At 33.5% G+C, this 18191-nt stretch overlaps 1 protein-coding gene across 2 annotated transcripts; it reads left to right on the plus strand.

Annotated features, from left to right (window-relative positions):
* Window positions 1–104: 104 nt before the first annotated feature.
* Window positions 105–14149, plus strand: LOC131162153 (probable alpha-amylase 2). 2 transcript variants are annotated; one of them, XM_058118342.1, is made up of 13 exons: window positions 105–604; window positions 1935–2020; window positions 2249–2282; window positions 4066–4103; window positions 4376–4502; window positions 4603–4829; window positions 7071–7216; window positions 7324–7436; window positions 9754–9842; window positions 10173–10295; window positions 12294–12329; window positions 13578–13676; window positions 13762–14149. In XM_058118342.1, the coding sequence occupies exons 2-13, from the start codon at window positions 2003–2005 to the stop codon at window positions 13954–13956; spliced, it is 1245 nt and encodes a 414-aa protein (XP_057974325.1). In that variant the 5' UTR covers window positions 105–604; window positions 1935–2002; the 3' UTR covers window positions 13957–14149. The 2 variants fall into 2 exon arrangements, with proteins under 2 accessions (XP_057974325.1, XP_057974324.1); XM_058118341.1 differs by having other exon boundaries at window positions 217–486.
* The last annotated feature ends 4042 nt before the right edge of the window (window positions 14150–18191 follow it).

Raw genomic sequence — 18191 nt, forward strand, 5'->3', positions numbered from 1 at the left:
TGATTCGTCTCTGTTTCCTTTCCGTCCACACCGCCACCGTCTATTTTCACCTCCCGCGAGTTTCACATACAGTGAATGCCCCAACAACCAAAACACTCCAAGCAGCTTACGCATTGCGGACCCCACACACTGCGCGCGCGCGCCCTCGATCGATCTTCATCAGATCCATGATTCAAATTTTCAAATCGATCCAAGAGGATTCTTGATGCGCTCCACCGAACGCCTTGAAGCTCCGAAGCACCGAATCGGTCTTCCCTCCTTCTGCCTTCGCTGATTATGGAATATAGAGAACGTCCCTTCTTCTGCTACAGCTGGTATATTTTCCCCATTCCAAAGGGTGGTTCGCTTTATTCCTTCTTCTGTTCCTTGCGTTCCAGAGGTACAATAATTCGAAATCACCGGCCATGGTTTCGTGATCGAGTCATTTTCTTTCCTGATCGTTCTTTTCTTTTTCGTGGATGGAACTGTGAGATTCGAAATCAGAAGGTATCAATCGACTTTTTAGCTTTTTCTAGCTATTTATAGGCCGCGAAGGCCGAAGAAGAAACCTACGCTCCCATTGCCCGAGCGTCGGAACGTTCCTAGCCAAGAAACTGATTCTTTGGTGCGGTTTTTAAATCTCTGTCGTCTAATGTTCAATTTCTTTATTTCATCTGTTCATGTGAACTGTTACTTGAACGGCGATTTCGCAGTTATGTTGTTGCGATTGTATTCTCACGGCCAGTGTTTGTTTTATCATTGTTTTGTTCGCTTGCTTCTGTTTTTCAAAATAGTTAGGCTTATGATTTGCAAGAGATCAATATATTAGGGTCTATTTAGTTTTGAAAAACAATTTTTATTTTTCATTTTCAAAATTTAAAGGATTACAAAACTGTCACATTATTTTTCGATTTTTTTATAAAAAATTATATGAAAAAGTCGAAAAATAATAAAAATATGTTTTGCAAGCTTTCTATACAAATTTTAGGATTTGAAAATAAGGTGATATTTTTGCAAAGCAAATGAAGAATGAAACATAATTTTTCATTTTTTCTTTTTCTGGATACTATATAAAGGATGACCTGTACAGGAAAAGGTTGGGGGTGGATGACAATTATATGTTAATACTAAAAATACTTTTGAAAAGTTGACTTAAAGGTACTTTCAAAATTAAAATATAGCTTCAAAAATTAAAAGTCATTTTAATTATAGAAGGACATGTTAACTTTATGAGGAGCTTTTATTTTTAAAGAGGTATGAGTGATCCATCAGTAACTTAAGTGAAAAACCAAACTAAAACAACATACAGGCTATATGTTCTATAGGACTTCTTGCTAATTCAGCTTTTGTAGATGAATATTTTGAATTTAAACTGAAGAAAAAAAATGTATGAGGCAGCAGGATAGTGGAAGTGGTGGTGATGGCTGTTTGGAATGCTGTGTTCATGGAGGCAGTATGAGTTGCAATAATAGAAATGATGGGTGCAATGCTGGAAGTAGCAGTAATGGTGGCGGCGATTTTTGATCCTTGGCGAATGTGATCATACTGTGGGGTGAAAAATGGAATATATATATATATAAATTTCCTTCTTTAGAAAAGTTTTCTTCATTTTGTGTCTAAACACTTTATTTTGGGTTTTATTCCTTTAGTATTTACTCAAAGAAAGATACTTTTCAGAGAAAATATTTGTTTGGGTACCATAGGGTAGAAGGGAAAATGCAAATTCAGTCCATATATATGAGAGAACATGTGAAGAAAATCATTTATCGAATATTCCCTTTTACATAATAATCTAGAGCCTCATTAAGGCACTTTATTCTAAGGGTGTTTCACTTGTGGGACAAGCTAATGATGTGACCATGTTCTGTTCTCCAATTTTCCATATAGAAGAGTTTTCATTTCCATGCCTGTAAGTGGAACAGATGCCCTACATTGTATGTTGATTGTGGATGCAGGATATTCCTTGGATCTGCATTTGGTTCAAATTAGCACCAAATTTTGGACAATTAAGCCTTGATCTTCCATGGGTTACTTAAATAACGTATGTTCCTGCTTTAGCTCCATTTTTTTTTTATAATTATTTTAGATCTTTTAGTTCTTCCAAAAATATGCAACTTATAATAGTTTTTTAACTTTTATTATTTAAATAAGAAACAACTCATTAACACTCGCAAATTTCACTTTTAATGCATTATTTCTTCATATCCAATAACATTGTCTGTGAAAGTCAGTGGATTGACGCGCATGTTTAATTTTGTTTTTATTTCAGGGTTTTGATGAAAGCATTCAGCAGGCTGACCCTGGTATGCCTTGACTTTTCCTTTGAATATTCATTGCTTTCCCCAACATCATGCAAGATTTGATTATAAGGAAAGCAACTTGCTAAGCGGTTTTGAGGATTTGTTATTATTTTTTAACCAAAAATTATCTTCTTCTAACCACTTAGCTGGCATTCACATGGCTTCTAATTCTACTCTCTTTTTGTACTATGATGATGCTAGTGGGTGGCATGCACAATATGCATATAGGATCCTTGTTACATGCTTATATTCTACTCTCTTTTACACATTTTCTTTTGCAGTGTGTCCACTTTTATGGTCACTTGAGATGTGGCCTTTTGACACTTTTCTCAACATTCTTTTGATATAACTATTTTATTGTGATCAAACACACAATTCAGGGTTCTCGTTATTGTGGATTGAAAAGGAAAAACGAAAACTTTCCCCAATATAATAATGTAAAGGAAAAAAAAAAGGAGGTTTTAATTTGTAAGATTTATTATTGTGATTACAATATTTGCTACAATATTATTCTTTTTTGATAAAATAAGATTTGGGATATTGCTCTAAAGGAACACTTTCTGTATTCTTATTTATTTGGGTAAAATAAATACACGTGCCAGTGTTGAACTATCACTATAGGGTTCTCTGTGAACCCTGAACTTAAAATGCACCATAACCCTCCCAAAATAATTAAGTTACAACAGCCTTGGTTAAAGTTGACTGAAAAAATTACATAACCTCCTACCTATATTTATTTTACTAGAATAATGCTATAGATGGCAATAAATATTATTTTTTTTAAAAAGACTAATGGTGTCCTGAATGCTTGGAGAAATTGTACAATTAATGATGTGAGCTGAAGAAATATGATATCAAGTCATGAACATCTGTTAATCCTAAGGGAAGTATATCTATAAATTTATAATAGAAAAGATAGAAGCAAAACAAAAAGCTAAGGAATAAATTTTGAAAAAAAAAATCATTAATCATTCTTAGATTTGAGAGTCATGATGTTTAATTCATTAACAAGTGACTGGATTTTACAAAAATGTATTATATTCATCAATGTTTTAAAAGGTGTAATCCTTAAGAGGTGAGGCAAAAGCCTTAAGGCATTGAGGCGTAAGCCTTTTGAGATTTGTTTTATTAGATTAAAGTATGTAAATAAATTACACATATTTTTAAAAATAATAAAATAAGGAAATTAAAAATATAATATTTTAAAAATCATATATAATTTGTAACTACTTGTTGGTCACTCAAAAAATACCAACATGAGTTCATTAAGTAAATCATGCCAAGAGATGGCTATAACATTGCAAAGTTCAATTTTTTTTTTTTCAAGATCTAAGATGCAACTCTCAATTATTTTGGAAAGTTTGAGGTTGAAGAGTTTTGGATATCAACTCATATTACTACATCCCTTCCATATAAACATGCAATTTAATATTTTTTAGCCAAATCTAACTTGAGATTCACACGCCCAAAATGCGCAAGCCTCAGCTAAAAAAGCGTGAGGGGTTTGCCTTTTGTACAAATGTGTAAGCTCAGCATAAGATGTATTAATGAATTTGGGATTTTAGATTGAGCCTCATGGTGTTTTAGGCATGCCTTGTCTTGAGATGAGCCTCAATTTAGCCTTCTAAAACATTTCCCGATGTACACTTGTTCCAATAGTGGCATGGTGAGACATTATTCAAATCAAGGATTGTTAAAATGGCTTGTGATTCTTAAATTTGTTTTTGAAGGAAAATATGGATCTTTTAAACCTCATTAAGATGTTTCCTTTTGGATCCATTTACAGGGGCAGTGTTACGTAATGGAAGGGAAATCCTATTGCAGGTAAATTTCAAAATGAACTCTAGTCTTTGTTTCTCAAGAGGAAAAATAGAAGCCCACTGATAGTATTTAAACCAGAATCATCTTTTGACTCAGAGTAGCTGTAAATTGAAAGTGTGACAATGTTTTTAGGAAGTTCTAACTTTTAGAAGTGGATCTTTTGGGTCCGAGTGCATCTTGATATATTATAATCTATACCAGATTTTAGTTCTTGATTGCCCAAGCATGCTATGAACTCAAAACATTTTAGATCTGATGGACTATCTGATTAGCAGGCTTTCAACTGGGAATCTCATAAACATGACTGGTGGAGAAACTTAGAGAAGAAGGTTCCTGATATTGCAAAATCTGGGTTTACATCAGCATGGTTGCCACCAGCAACTCATTCTTTTGCCCGTGAAGGTTGGAAAGAGGGGGAAGAGATTCATCACATTTAAAATTAATGCCTTATCATTTTGCATAAGCCTGCCTACTCAATTGTTTTTTTTTTTTTGTTTCATAGGTTACCTTCCACAGAACCTTTATTCCCTCAATTCCTCCTATGGTTCCGAGCATCTATTAAAAGCTCTACTTCAAAAAATGAAACAGTATAAAGTTAGAGCAATGGCTGACATTGTTATCAATCATCGCGTTGGGACCACCCAAGGACGTGGTGGAATGTATAACCGCTATGATGGAATTCCTATATCATGGGATGAACGTGCTGTTACATCTTGTACTGGTGGGCTGGTAATGATATTCATCATAAAATTATTTATGTTCAGTTATATTTCATGAATGTATACGCATGTATGCATATGAATATATCATGAAAGTATGGAGTGGCATTTGTTTGTATGGTGGTGAGTTTGGTGACCAATATAAAGTGTGAGGTAGCATTGGCTCATCAATGTGCATAGAGAATAAAAAACTAAGTCCTTCAAGTTCTCAAATTCCTGCACATAATTTTAATGCATATATAAACTTAAGTCTACCTAAAGATAAAGCCAGAGTGAGGTTGTTTGTCTAGAGGGACGAACTTACGACTTTAATTGTTACTGTTTTTGCCAGATTTGATTTTGTTAGTTCAAATTGGATGAGAAATGTTTCCAAAATCCATTGGGACAATGGTCTTAAATGCTTTCCACCACTTTGAAATCAAAGTGATAATATATTTTCATATTTTCGAAATTTTTTTATTTGAATTTGAAAATGCTGAAATTTATCGAAATATCAACATTTTGGTGAAATTTTTGGAAATTCGACTCTGAAAAAAAATTTCCTTGAAGTTGATTTTTGATATTTAAAACTCAAAATTGACATTATCTTTTAAAAACTCTTCTATTTTATTGAAATAAAGACTGTTACAAGAATGATATAAATGGCAATGCTTAGACTTCTGAAATTTTATTCAAAATTAGAAGCCAACTTAGAAATTAGAAGCCTACAACATTTTATTCGACCTTTTATGCAAAAAATAGATAAATTTGCATAATTACTAATGTTTATCTTATTTATGAATTTTATTTATATTTATATGAATTATATGTTTGGTATGGTGGTTGTATTGTAGATATCAGCTTATACACTGTTGCAGCCAAGAATCGTACGACTTTTGTTAAATCGTCCTTCAACCATGACCACCTGAAAGGAATCAAAAAATAATGGCTTGGATGACCCGGGGTGTACTTTGAGAATCACTCCGATGCTTAAGTTAGGGAATAGGAGGTTTAGATTGCAACAGTAAATGAAGAGTGAGTGAGAATGAGATGCCTACCTCCTCCTAAGATCCCTTTTTTATAGTGGTAAAGGCAAACTCCCCTTCAACTTGCCATTTTCAAGCATGCCATTATGCATAGAAGGGTTATGGGTGACTTGCCATTATGCTTAGGGGGTTATGGGTGACTCACCATTATACTTAAGGGGGTTATGGGTGACTCAAGACGGTTTTGTAGGACATCAATAGTAGTTCTTGTAACCGTCTCTGGGGTTATGGATAACTTGAAGGCGGTTATGCGAGATACCAAATGCTGTCCAATGTTGGCCTTACAACTATCCGCCCCTATGGGCATACCTGTCAATTTTGGGTGTATTATGCATGACAGCTTAAATCATATTATTATTCATAAAAAATTCCATACTTTATACTAATTTCCTTATTTTAAAAAAAAAATCAAAACCAAAATTGATAATGAGATTAAAATTTCAGTACTTTTGAAGCCTTGGAATTTTAGTTGAAATTGAAATTTAAAACTTTGAGTGGGACTTTCTGTAAAGTGGGCATGCATCGTGAAAGTCTCTCTTCTGACTTCCCTCCTCTTTGTAACAGTTTGAGGCTTGGAGCTGAGGAGTTCTGTGGCAATCCAGTGCCCCTAGTAATGGGTGTGTAGGGGTTTATGGGTTGTCCAATCATCCTTCTAACCTTCAACTTTCCCCTATTTTTATGCTGGCTTTCTTCACATTCTTATATGGCCAAGACAGATATTGGAGAGATACTATCCTTGCACAAGCCTCTTATTTATTCTTTTATTTATTTTTTTTTTGGGGGGGGGGGGGTATAAATTCCCAAGAGAAATGTGATAAGAGAGTTGGAGAGAAGGTGAAACAAATATCAATAAAGCTTAAATTAGAGACTGCACCTTTTTGCTTCTTCCATTATTTGTACTTTTCTTTTTGCAATAATGCATTAAATTCCAACTATCACCAGAAATAGTTGGAAGTTTGAAATACATATCAAGAAAGGTAGATTATTTGTTTCAAGTTTTCATCATCTCGCAAGTGAAAGGGCACTTGTAATATATACCAGGCTAGTAAATGATTAATAGCTGTATTACCTGCAAGTCCTGCAGTTTTTGTTGGAAAATATGGAAGAAAGAGAGGGGTCTCTCTTTCTCAGTGCATTACTTCTTGTAAAAATTTGAATCTTTGTTAACATAGTACATTTGATTATGATTATGCTAAACATAATTCAGTTACCATTTATTCTCCCAGGGTAATCAAAGCACTGGGGACAACTTTCATGGGGTTCCAAATATTGATCATAGTCAACATTTTGTACGAAAAGATATTACCTCATGGCTATATTGGCTGCGGAATAATGTTGGCTTCCAAGATTTTCGTTTTGATTTTGCAAAAGGGTAATTTTATTGTGCATTGGCACTTTGGCAGATATATTTCTTTTTCCAGCTTTAATAGGTCTATTTGGGGCTCTATATTTATGATATCATATTATTTCCAATTTTAGCTATTCACCAAAATATGTGAAGGAATACATTGAAGGGGCGAAGCCAATATTTTCTGTTGGTGAGTATTGGGATTCATGCAACTATAAGGGTAGCCGCTTGGAGTACAACCAAGGTAACTTAATTTTTAAAGTGAACTACTTGGTTGACAATAGTCATGTGGTGCAGTAGCTAGAGCAACTTACTATGGTTGTGGAATACAAGTCATTTCTGATTTTTGCATTGGACACTAATACTTTGGTATAAGTCAGAAAATTTTAATAGCAGTTTATGAGTGACATATTGGTTCCTGCTATTCATTTGTAAGTGATAAAACTTAAAAATTCTCAATATGTGTGGTTATTTATTTTATCGTAGTGGTTTTGAATTTTCTGACAATTGAGTAACATAATTCGTAAGTGTCATCATCTGTAGATTCTGAATGATATTTGCCATCCCTCCTGCATGGACTGAATGCATATCAATTGAGCACCCTGTCATAAAGTTTTAGTTTGTTTTACTTTTGGTGGATATTAATGGTTTATCCTGATTAATTTCTACTTAACTTCCTTTAAAGAGAGATGGTTTCCACTCCTTGCTTTTGTTGACATCATTGAGCTTGGATCTGAACTAAATTTATATTTTTTAGCTTCATTTATGATCTATAGCTAAAGCAGGACCAGTTTGTTGAAAACTCACTTTGGATATGAAACTATAAGCATTCAGAGATGTTTCTATTATTTCTAAGAAGATAGCTTGGTAATAGCTTCTTTTGAAGCACACCCTGTTGGTTCCACCCATCGCTGTTTATTGTTAATGCCCCTGCCTTCAATCTACTGCCATTTATTTGGAGGTTGAAAGTTCCAAATCTCGTATCAAAGCAGTAAAGATAATAAAATTCTCATTGACAGTGATTGTTATATCCAGGCATTCACCCTCAGCTCACCTATTTCATCCTATCTCACTGTCACTGGAGGCATATTGTGTACTTTCCTGAACCTTCTTAACAAATCATACCATATCATTATCATCACCATTATCTTGTCATCATTCGGCTGCATTGGATTGATTGTGTAAATCCTGGCTTGTTAGTCCCTTAGATTGTAATTGTATAATGTAATCCATCCATTCGTACCTGCCAATTTTGTCAAAACTTTCTTCTTCTCTTTTTTTGTTCACTTTGGAACCTTTGCCTCTATATGATAATGGTCCTTACCAAAACTTCTGATTTCTGGATTTTCCATTCTAACTGCTGCCAATCAAATGGTTTTAATGATGAGAAATTGCGTAAAAATCTGTGGTTCATTGAGGCATACCTGAAATTGTTGATGAGTTGTTCTGGTCCTGTCACATTGGTGATTTTTTTTCCCAGACTGTTTTCATTACAACTTGATTTTGTTTTTCTATTTTTCAAACTATAAGATGCACATGAGAAAATCAGAAAACTTTGCAGTTTTAGTTATAAGTTGGCTTCCATGCCCTCAAAATCTCCCAAATAAGGAAGAAAAAACTCTCTGGTTCTTGTATGAATTTCATTTGATGCATTGCATTATTGCAGTTTTCTGTGACTTTCTTCCATCATGTTTCAAGAAACCTGGCTAAAGAGCATGATTTGTTCATCTGGTTTCTAAGGATGAGAACTTCATTGCATAGAGAAAATTCTTAAATGAAGAATACAACTTTGCTATAAAGTTCTGCAACTTACTTAATTGTCTTCTATAAGGTTACACTTGGTTCGTGGAATAGCTAATCTTAAGAATAAGATGGATTACATTGAGAAATTAGGCAATAGAGATAATATTTATTTTTTTATTCCATCCAACATGGAATATGAAAGGAATAGACATTATCTTAAACAACAAAGAAAGAAATCTCGAAAGTAATTTAAATTAGGTTGTACCTTATTCTTTTCCTCCTATCCTGAGTTAGGAATAGAGACATTCTAGTAAGATTGGAATGTTATCCCCCTAAGTCCCTCTTGGGAATACTATAGGAAAGGGCATCTCTTTCTCCATTCTTCCTCAAATATGGGAAGAGTTATTCCTTACCAATTCCTCGTTATTATTTATTCATAAGATGTTTTAGATGTCATTTGCTTTATGGTGATAGCATTTTTTTTTATATAATAGCATTTTTTTTTATATACAAACTATGAAGTTCTCCTATTTTTAAGGATACACATTCTACAAACCAAACATAATCTATGGAACTGTGGTAACCTATTGAAAGCATTTCCTTGGCATACTTTCTTACTTATTAAATAGTAAGGCTGTTGATGTTGTTTGCTTTTTTCTTGGAAGCATTCTTATTCTCAGAAGTGAGTTTTGTGAGATTAGTGGTGATTTAATTTCTGTTGCTGGCGAAATTGAGTCAACTCAAAACCTATTTTTCGATGACTCTATTGGAATGCTTATGTCATTTTTTTTTCATTTGTTTATTAACTGAATGTGCAGACAGTCATAGACAACGGATTATCAATTGGATTGATGGCACAGGACAACTTTCAGCTGCGTTTGACTTCACAACGAAGGGAATTCTTCAGGTATCTCTCAAAAGCATTATGTACTAATATGTCTCTGCTAATCTTTGAAGGTACATGGCGGTTTTTGTTTGCTTTTTTCTTTTTTTAGTAAATGTGTGGCAACCATATATTTGGAGAATGACATGATTTTTCTAAAATTATTTCTCGTATTTGGCTTAGTTAAGTTAGTTCCCATTAGGGTAAATGCACTTTGCTCAGTCAATGCAGTGGATGCATAGATCACCTCCTTCTGAAATTGAGGTTACGGCTAATTTGTTTGTATGATATCAACTGCTGAGGAATTGTATCCTCGTTCTTCTAGCATGAATCATTTTATCTATTGCTGTGTAGGAAGCTGTTAAGGGAGAATTCTGGCGTCTGCGTGACCCACTGGGGAAACCACCAGGTGTAATGGGATGGTGGCCTTCTAGGGCTGTCACTTTCATTGACAACCATGACACTGGCTCAACACAGGTATGAAGACTTCTGTGCTATCTTTGCAGCAATTGGTCTTGGAAGGTTTTGTGAACTTTAGGTCTTCATCTTTCTTTTGTGGTGCACAACTGCATGCAATGAATGTGAGTCAAAATCTTGTAATATTTTATTAGAATAAATTTTTTTTTTTCATTACAAAATTTCTTTTGGTGTTTTCAGTTCACTAGAAAAAAATTCTGCAGTACTATCCTTAAGAGGGTTCTTTTTGAAAATTTGCTGGATGAGTAGAAAACACAAGCATTGTATAGGTTGGAGTATTTAGATTCAGTCTTCAGCCTGCTCAAAATTATATATTTACCAATTGGAAAAATCTCTTAGTCAAATATTCTAATGGATAGAAGTCCCTCACAACAATGTGTTCTTGTGGAGTGAAACTTGTTTCCTGGGTCCTTCTCCACCCTCCCCCCCCCCCCCCCCCAAAACCCACCCCCAACAGCAAAAATGTTTTCAATGTTTTAAAGACACAATTGAAGGCTCGCTTCACGACTCTCCTCAAGGCGTGGTGTACCCAAAATGCACCAAGGTTTAGTTAAAGTAACCTGATTCCAGAAAGCGCCTTTGAAGTAACACATTCACTTCATCCCAAAGATGTACACCTCACAAGACCCATATTCTTGAACTATCTATCCTAACATTATTTGTTTTTAATAAATTGATCAACTTATTACAAGCAGAAGTGTTTTATTTGGTTTTACAACCTGTTCAAATCATTGTTTCACATTTTATAGGATCTTACACCTTTAATCTTGTTGCTGTATTGCTGATTCAACTTATATGTATGCACTCATTTTTATTTCTTATGTTGATTTTTATTATATTGTGCATGCTCACATGTTTTTTTAATTCAAGCTTAAATTAGTAAGCTTAGGCTTAGAATTTCCAAGTTTATAAATTATCTTCATTTTTTTTTGAAAATTTTCTTAATTCTATTGTCAATGAGGTATTTTTAAAATTTTCAAAACATGTCTTATATTTATATTTATTTAATTAAAAAATGAACTTCCAAAAGGGTTGTGCCTCCCCTCATTGTGGGCAAAGTGCCTTGCCTATGTCTTTGCCTTTTATATCATTTGTTATTTATATGAATATATATATATATATATATATATATATGCATGTATGAGTGTGCATTTAGAAGCATTAAGATCTGTTCGGTATCATTGTTATTTTCTGTTTTTGTTCCTATACAATGAAGAAACAAATTATAAAAATGTGTTTGTTTATGTTGGTTGTTTTATGTTTTTGTTGTCGGTTTTAACTGTTTGCAAAAAAATTAAAAACCAGATTTTTTCAGTTGTTTTGGCAACTTGTTGCTATAAATTTTAATATTTAGAAATAGTTTTTTTTTTTTTTTAATTAAATCATTCATTTTATACACACTTTTTGACTAAAATTAAAATAAAATGATCATATGACTTTAAATATAATTAAAATATAAATAATTTTAAAAAAAAACCAATTAAATTTTTTTTAAAATTTTCAGTTGTTAGCTACAATTAGATTGTTACTGTAAAATGAATTTTTAAAATATAACAATTAAGTAAAATAGTTATAATAATTCTTATTTTTATTATAGTATTTTAAATTTTTATTATTATGCTTTTATTTTAATAATATTATTTGATTTAAAGACAAAAATGAAAATTTTTGATTAATTTTTTAAATTTATTTTAGCTTTACAAATATTAACCAAATAGATTGTTGGGTTTTGATTTTTAGTTTCTGTTTCTGGTTTTTAGTTTTTGTTTCTAATTTTTGTTTTCATAATATTTGACAATGATACCAAACAGCCCCTTAGTTTGTAGATGTTATTCTTTTTTTTCCCCCTTAAAAAACATTCACTGCCGCATCCTCTAACCTACTATGTTTCCTTAATATAAATGATTAAATAGACCCTCTGCTTATCATTTACATCAGTAAATTTGGAACTTCCTTTGGTTGGGTACCTACTCACCCTGTCATTGTTCACTCTCGCAGGCTCATTGGCCTTTCCCTTCAACTCATATTATGGAGGTACGTGAACTTGTCTACTTGTAAATTGTCTTAATCTTGCATATCTACTGTTCGTCTCAATCAATTTCACTTATCTCATTATAACTAGAATTTTGCTTGCTGGTTTACTGTTATTGTGTCTAATCATTTTTGAAGAGTAGACTTGAGGATGAGCCTTGGCCCAGTGCTAAGGCAGACATGTCTAAATCATTGAACAACCTCTTCAAATGAGGATGTAATATTGTGTACACCATGCCTTTCTCAAATGCACAATGTGACATCTGAGCTTTTTGAACTAGGTTTTTTTTTTCTCATGAACTGGGTGTTCTTTATTTCTTGTTGAAGCATAGGTGTTGGATCAGCTGGGGAGTTGCCGAGTTTTTGGGATAACAGTGAAATAGACAAATAAGCATTTGCTTTAAAATCACGTTTTCATCAAAAGAAGATATTTCATTACTGCGCTAGTGCGCTACCCCTAGATGCCATATCATCGCTTATATTGTGATACAGAGGGTCTTTTCTTCTTTTTTTTTTTTTTTTTCCCCTCAGGGACTTGCCAGTGCATTTGTGAATTTTTAATTGTCGATTTTTATTTTTCACTCCATAACCATATTTAACTTAGAGCCTTGTCCTGGTTATATGAATTCAAGTAGGACCTCATAGAGAAACGTACTTGAGTTTGCTTTACATATGAAGGTGACAGCCTTTGAAGAGTAGGCCAATAGTTGTGCAGCCTAAGAATTCTGGTTAATATGAAGGAAATAGCCCATGTACAATTCTTATTGCTTGGCAGATTTTTTGAATGATTTCTTTTAAGAGATGGTCCATGATACCAGAGAGTAGGGTGCTGGTACCACATGTTGAAGCATAGTGAGTTTTGTTGATGCACGTCTGACCACAGAAATTATGTTTCGTAGTTAGGAAGACCATTCCTTTTTACTACTTTTTGGACTAATGAGTTATGAACTCTTATTCTCATGACAAAATGCACTTTGATTTGTGGAAAACAGAAATAGGCAGTGTCCTTGTGTGATTATTTTTGTTTTTTTAATTTTGGGTGGTTACGAAGGAGAGCAGTGCTATCTGGATGGGATGTGTAGAACTGAACTTAGGACCCAGGGGATGGCTAACACCGAGCAATCTTGCTCATTGTGAAGATTCTTGAAACCACTGAATAATCCCCTTTCAAAACATAGTTTTAGTTATCATCGAATCAGCTATTTTTGTGGAATGATGGTTTCAACTTCTGACTTCCATTGGAAATTGCAGGGCTACGCATACATACTCACGCACCCAGGAATACCAACAGTTTTTTACGACCATTTCTACGATTGGGGCAACTCTCATCATGATCAAATTGTGAAGCTGGTATGAACCTTGGTCCCTGAATAAGTGAGCAGCCTTCAGGTAAAACATCTTTTACATAACACATCTGAACTTCTTAATCCTGCAGATGGATATACGAAGGCATCAAGACATCCACAGTCGATCCCCTATTAAGATCATGGAGGCACAGCCAAATCTATACTCGGCAATTATCGGGGATAAGGTGTCCATGAAGATAGGGGATGGTTCCTGGTGTCCCGCTGGTCGGGAGTGGACTCTTGCGACCAGCGGCCACAGATATGCAGTGTGGCAGAAGGAATAATCATTCTATTTCCAGGCTAAGGCTCGATACGTCTGCTAATATGGCATTTCATAATTTCATATCATAATCTGAATAAAATATGAATAAAACCTTTGTTGTATAATATTGAGCTGGAAATCTTCTCCCCTACTCCCCCCAGTTTTGTATGTTTAAAAACCAAAACCTCTACAAATAAAAGTGTTTGTTTTGTTTATTTATTACTTTTGAAATAAACCTCGTAGGCAAGAACAGGCTCGACTCTATGGACTTTGGACAAAGTGGGAGTTTCACAACCCAGTGGAGTCTATAGGTTTGACCACTGGTAATAAGCAAATAAATAAAAAAAACAATCCAGATAGAAGTGGGGACTGCAGTGCACCATGACTTGTGAACTGAATTTCAGGACTCCATTGACCATTGGTAATCATAGGTGTCTGCTAGAAGAAAAAAGGTTCGAATGCTATGAAAGGCACGAAGCACCAAAGCAACTTCTTGTGTTGGTTGGATGAAAATAATTTACAAGTACGATTTTATCCTATTCTACGTACTAAATATATTGCAGTGTTCGGTTTGGGAAATTATGTCAACTAATTTTCATAAAAATTAGAATTGCCAGTGAAATAGATGGAAATAAAATTTGTATGTTTATCATACAAGATTCTCAGGATGGGCTAAACCTCAACATCAAGGATTTGGAATATGTTCTATATTATATTATATATTTATGATTTACTATGCACGTGAATCAATTTTAATTGAATAGAGTGTTTGCTAACGTCTAAAAAAATATATAGACTGTAAACAACACATTAGGCAAAACAATAAATCAATAAAGCAATAAAAGCAGGTAAATTCGTCTCAACAAAATTGATTTTTTCGAACTACATTGATCACTCCTATTGCGCCACAAATTTTGCATATGTTTGTTCATTGGAAGTCCATCTTAAACCGAAGTTACATAGGTAGTGAAATGTACCTAACTTCCATCTCATCTCCCTACCACGCTTCTCAAAAGTTAAACAAGAAAAATCTTAGAAGTCCTAAAGTTGGAGTAGAATGTCCCTTAAGAGAAGGCATGTGTTTTGCACCAATTTTTGTTGAACCCTAAACTACATAGAAGTTTCCAAGGGGCAGCAATATTATATATAGTTAAGAAGAGTTAGAATGCGACGGACCGTAAAACAGACGTCGTTGACGGTAGGTGGATACCCGGACGTACCCAAAAAAAAAAAGAAGAGTTAGAATGCCTTCCGAGGAAGATAGTTGCATAGAAAATTCTCGGCATGTAAAAATTTGGGCATGACCCAAAGAAGACGAAGCTTTATAAATACCTTAATTAGGTATCATGAGAACAAGTACCGTTTGTGATTTTTTTTTTTTCAAATTTCAATTCTTTTCTATCTTAGCAATAGCCTATTATTTTGGGGGAGTTAAGATCCAAAATATGAAAGAAACAAGTATTTTCATGGTGGCACCACTCAATCAATTTTGTTCCACTTAGTCTCTCTTTTAGGACCACAAATCTTTTCCTATACTTTGAAGAGGACCACAAATCTTTTCATATACTTTGAAGAAGCTTGTCCAATTTGAAAAGGGATTTTGACCGATAAGAACAACGATCTACTTCAATCAATATGTCTTTAAGCAGAGTCATAGATAATATAGAAATCCCACTACCACATTTACATAGACAAAATGTGAACAAATTTTTTTAAAAAAAAAGATCTATGGTAAAAACTTGACCACGAGTATTGGGGCACAAAGAGAACTAGCCTTGTTATGGTATATAACTTATATTAGTGATGAATATTATGGTGGTTTCAAAAGAGGAATGATGAGAGTGATGACAATGGAAAAGATGTCGGACTGTCCAAATTCTCTACCCCCACAAACTGTACGGGCTGGGATAAGATCATCAATCAATTATTCAACAGTATTTTTGTTTTTCCCTCTTTGAGGTTTTACAAGCATATGTCCCTCTTACCAATTGAAGTCTTGAAACCTCTAGTCTTATTGTCGGTGAAATCAAATAATATAAATTATTTAATTATGTAGGTATGTACATGTATTTGTAAACTCATTATCAATTTCTAATATTTGTACTAAAAATTGAAAATATTATTTTTACTACCCGAATTGGACAAGCGCTTAGCTTTGCACTAACTTAGTTAAACCAGTTAATCTGGGTTGGACTAGCTTGGATTTTAAAACCATGACTAGACATACCCTATATATATATAACAAATTGTTCTACTATAAATTGAGTAGTTACTTGAAGAAGATTTAACACAATAATAATTAAGAAAGAAACGTAATATAAAAAATTATTTTGAAATTTTTTCCCAAGATTTGAGACAAAATAATCAAATTGGAGAGAATCATGATCACCATGCATAGCATAAGCAATGAAGGAAAGCTACATATATACTTCCACACTTTCAGACGTGGCAATTTATCAATTTCTTAGTAGGGACTTAAAGTTTTGAACTCCTAACACCATGAAAGACGAATACGTGTACCGGGCGAAAGGGTTTTATATTGGGCTTGGACTATATAATAAAAAGTGAACTATCTTTTTATATATTCCACATCCTTTCTAATTTATCGAAAGATTTAAACTTAAAACTTTCAATATAAAAGTTCCAAACTTTATCCACAGGATGTCCCTATAAGTGCTAACAAGTTTTTCGATCCTTAACCTAAATATGCATACTCACAAAAAATTCAAGTTACAATCATTTCAAGGGATATCCACAAAGTGCAATTTAGAAGTATTTTAATAGAGCTGCTCTAAACCCTTATTTCTACTACATTGATGATGGTATTGAGTGTTGTGCTACCTCATCTTCGGGGTGTGTACAATTACTTGGGTTGCAAGAAAGTTGATATGAGTCGTTAAGGTCTCTCTTGAACTTGGATGTGGAAACTCAAATCCCTCACAAACTACTTGAGGTTAGAGAAAATACATATCTTTTGGGGTGTTGATGTGCTTGTTGTCGTCTTGTTCTGAAAACTATTAGCGGTGCTATTTAGAACTATTTGAAGGCTTAGTCTCTACGAAGAAGTGTTCTTGATATTGGTTCAACAATAGGTTTCTTCAACCAAGAGTTTGATGGGTTCGTGACAACCTCATCAAGACTACACTGAGAAACATAAACTAGCTAGCATCAAACTTTTGTGTTTACATGACAGACTATTTGGATATCTTGATATGAAGAATCCGTTAAACTTTTGTTTTTAGAAATGGATGGTTGTGGTAGGATTATTTTGCTACTAATTAGCTGGTAAGCTAGAGGAGGATTTCATCGAAATATTCAATGCTAGCTAATGCAACTACTATGGGAATATATGAGTAGTAGGGGCACAAGCTCACATTTGTGCCCTAGGAAACTGGTTCTTCCGGCTCACCATTCATCTTGGAAGGACAATGAATCGGACTCAAGTTTACTTGGAGTAGAGGAAGTTCTTGCAAAATCATCCTAGAGTCTAATTTTCAAAGAAACACTGCGACTTACTCAAAATGAATGAATTTAGTTAAATTTTTACGATTAATTTAGAAACATGCAAATCATGGACATTTTCTTTTGGGTAGTAATCATGGACTCATCAATTATTCTCCATTGAGATCATGTTTTGTGGCCGGCCATATATAAGGCAAGCTAGCTAAGTAGATAGAAAATATTTCAGAAAAATTATCATCTTATACCATGTGCATATGTTTGCCAATAACCAGCTAGCTATAATGACACAAGTCATCATATACCATTATTAATTATCATTATTATTATTATTATGATTATAATTATGATTCATGAATGTTATTAATTGGCCATCCAATTGATTAATTTTCCAAACATCTCTAAATATATGAAATGATTAATTTTGATCAGATTTGGTCATTAAAAAATTTAAAAAATATTTAGTACACTATACATGCATTTACATTTTTAACTAAGTTAGATAATTATAATTATTTTTTTTGTACATACAGAGAAATCATATCAAATTTTCCTTTTTTATATAACTCAATTCAAGAGAAATTATAAAATACACCCTGTATACATCGAGAAAAAAAATTCTATCCACTAAAACGATAAAAGTGGTTCTCTCATTAGGTATTTTCATTCAATAAAAACACTCTAAACCGTGAATTTGATTGAGTTATTTGGAATGCACCATTTAGTATATTTTTATTAAATGAGAAGGTTTGATAGAAAGTCCACACTGATCCTTCTGAAGGACTTAATTATTATTTT

The sequence above is a fragment of the Malania oleifera genome, chromosome 8 (genome assembly GCF_029873635.1).
Source record: "Malania oleifera isolate guangnan ecotype guangnan chromosome 8, ASM2987363v1, whole genome shotgun sequence".
NCBI classification, from domain to species: domain Eukaryota; kingdom Viridiplantae; phylum Streptophyta; class Magnoliopsida; order Santalales; family Ximeniaceae; genus Malania; species Malania oleifera.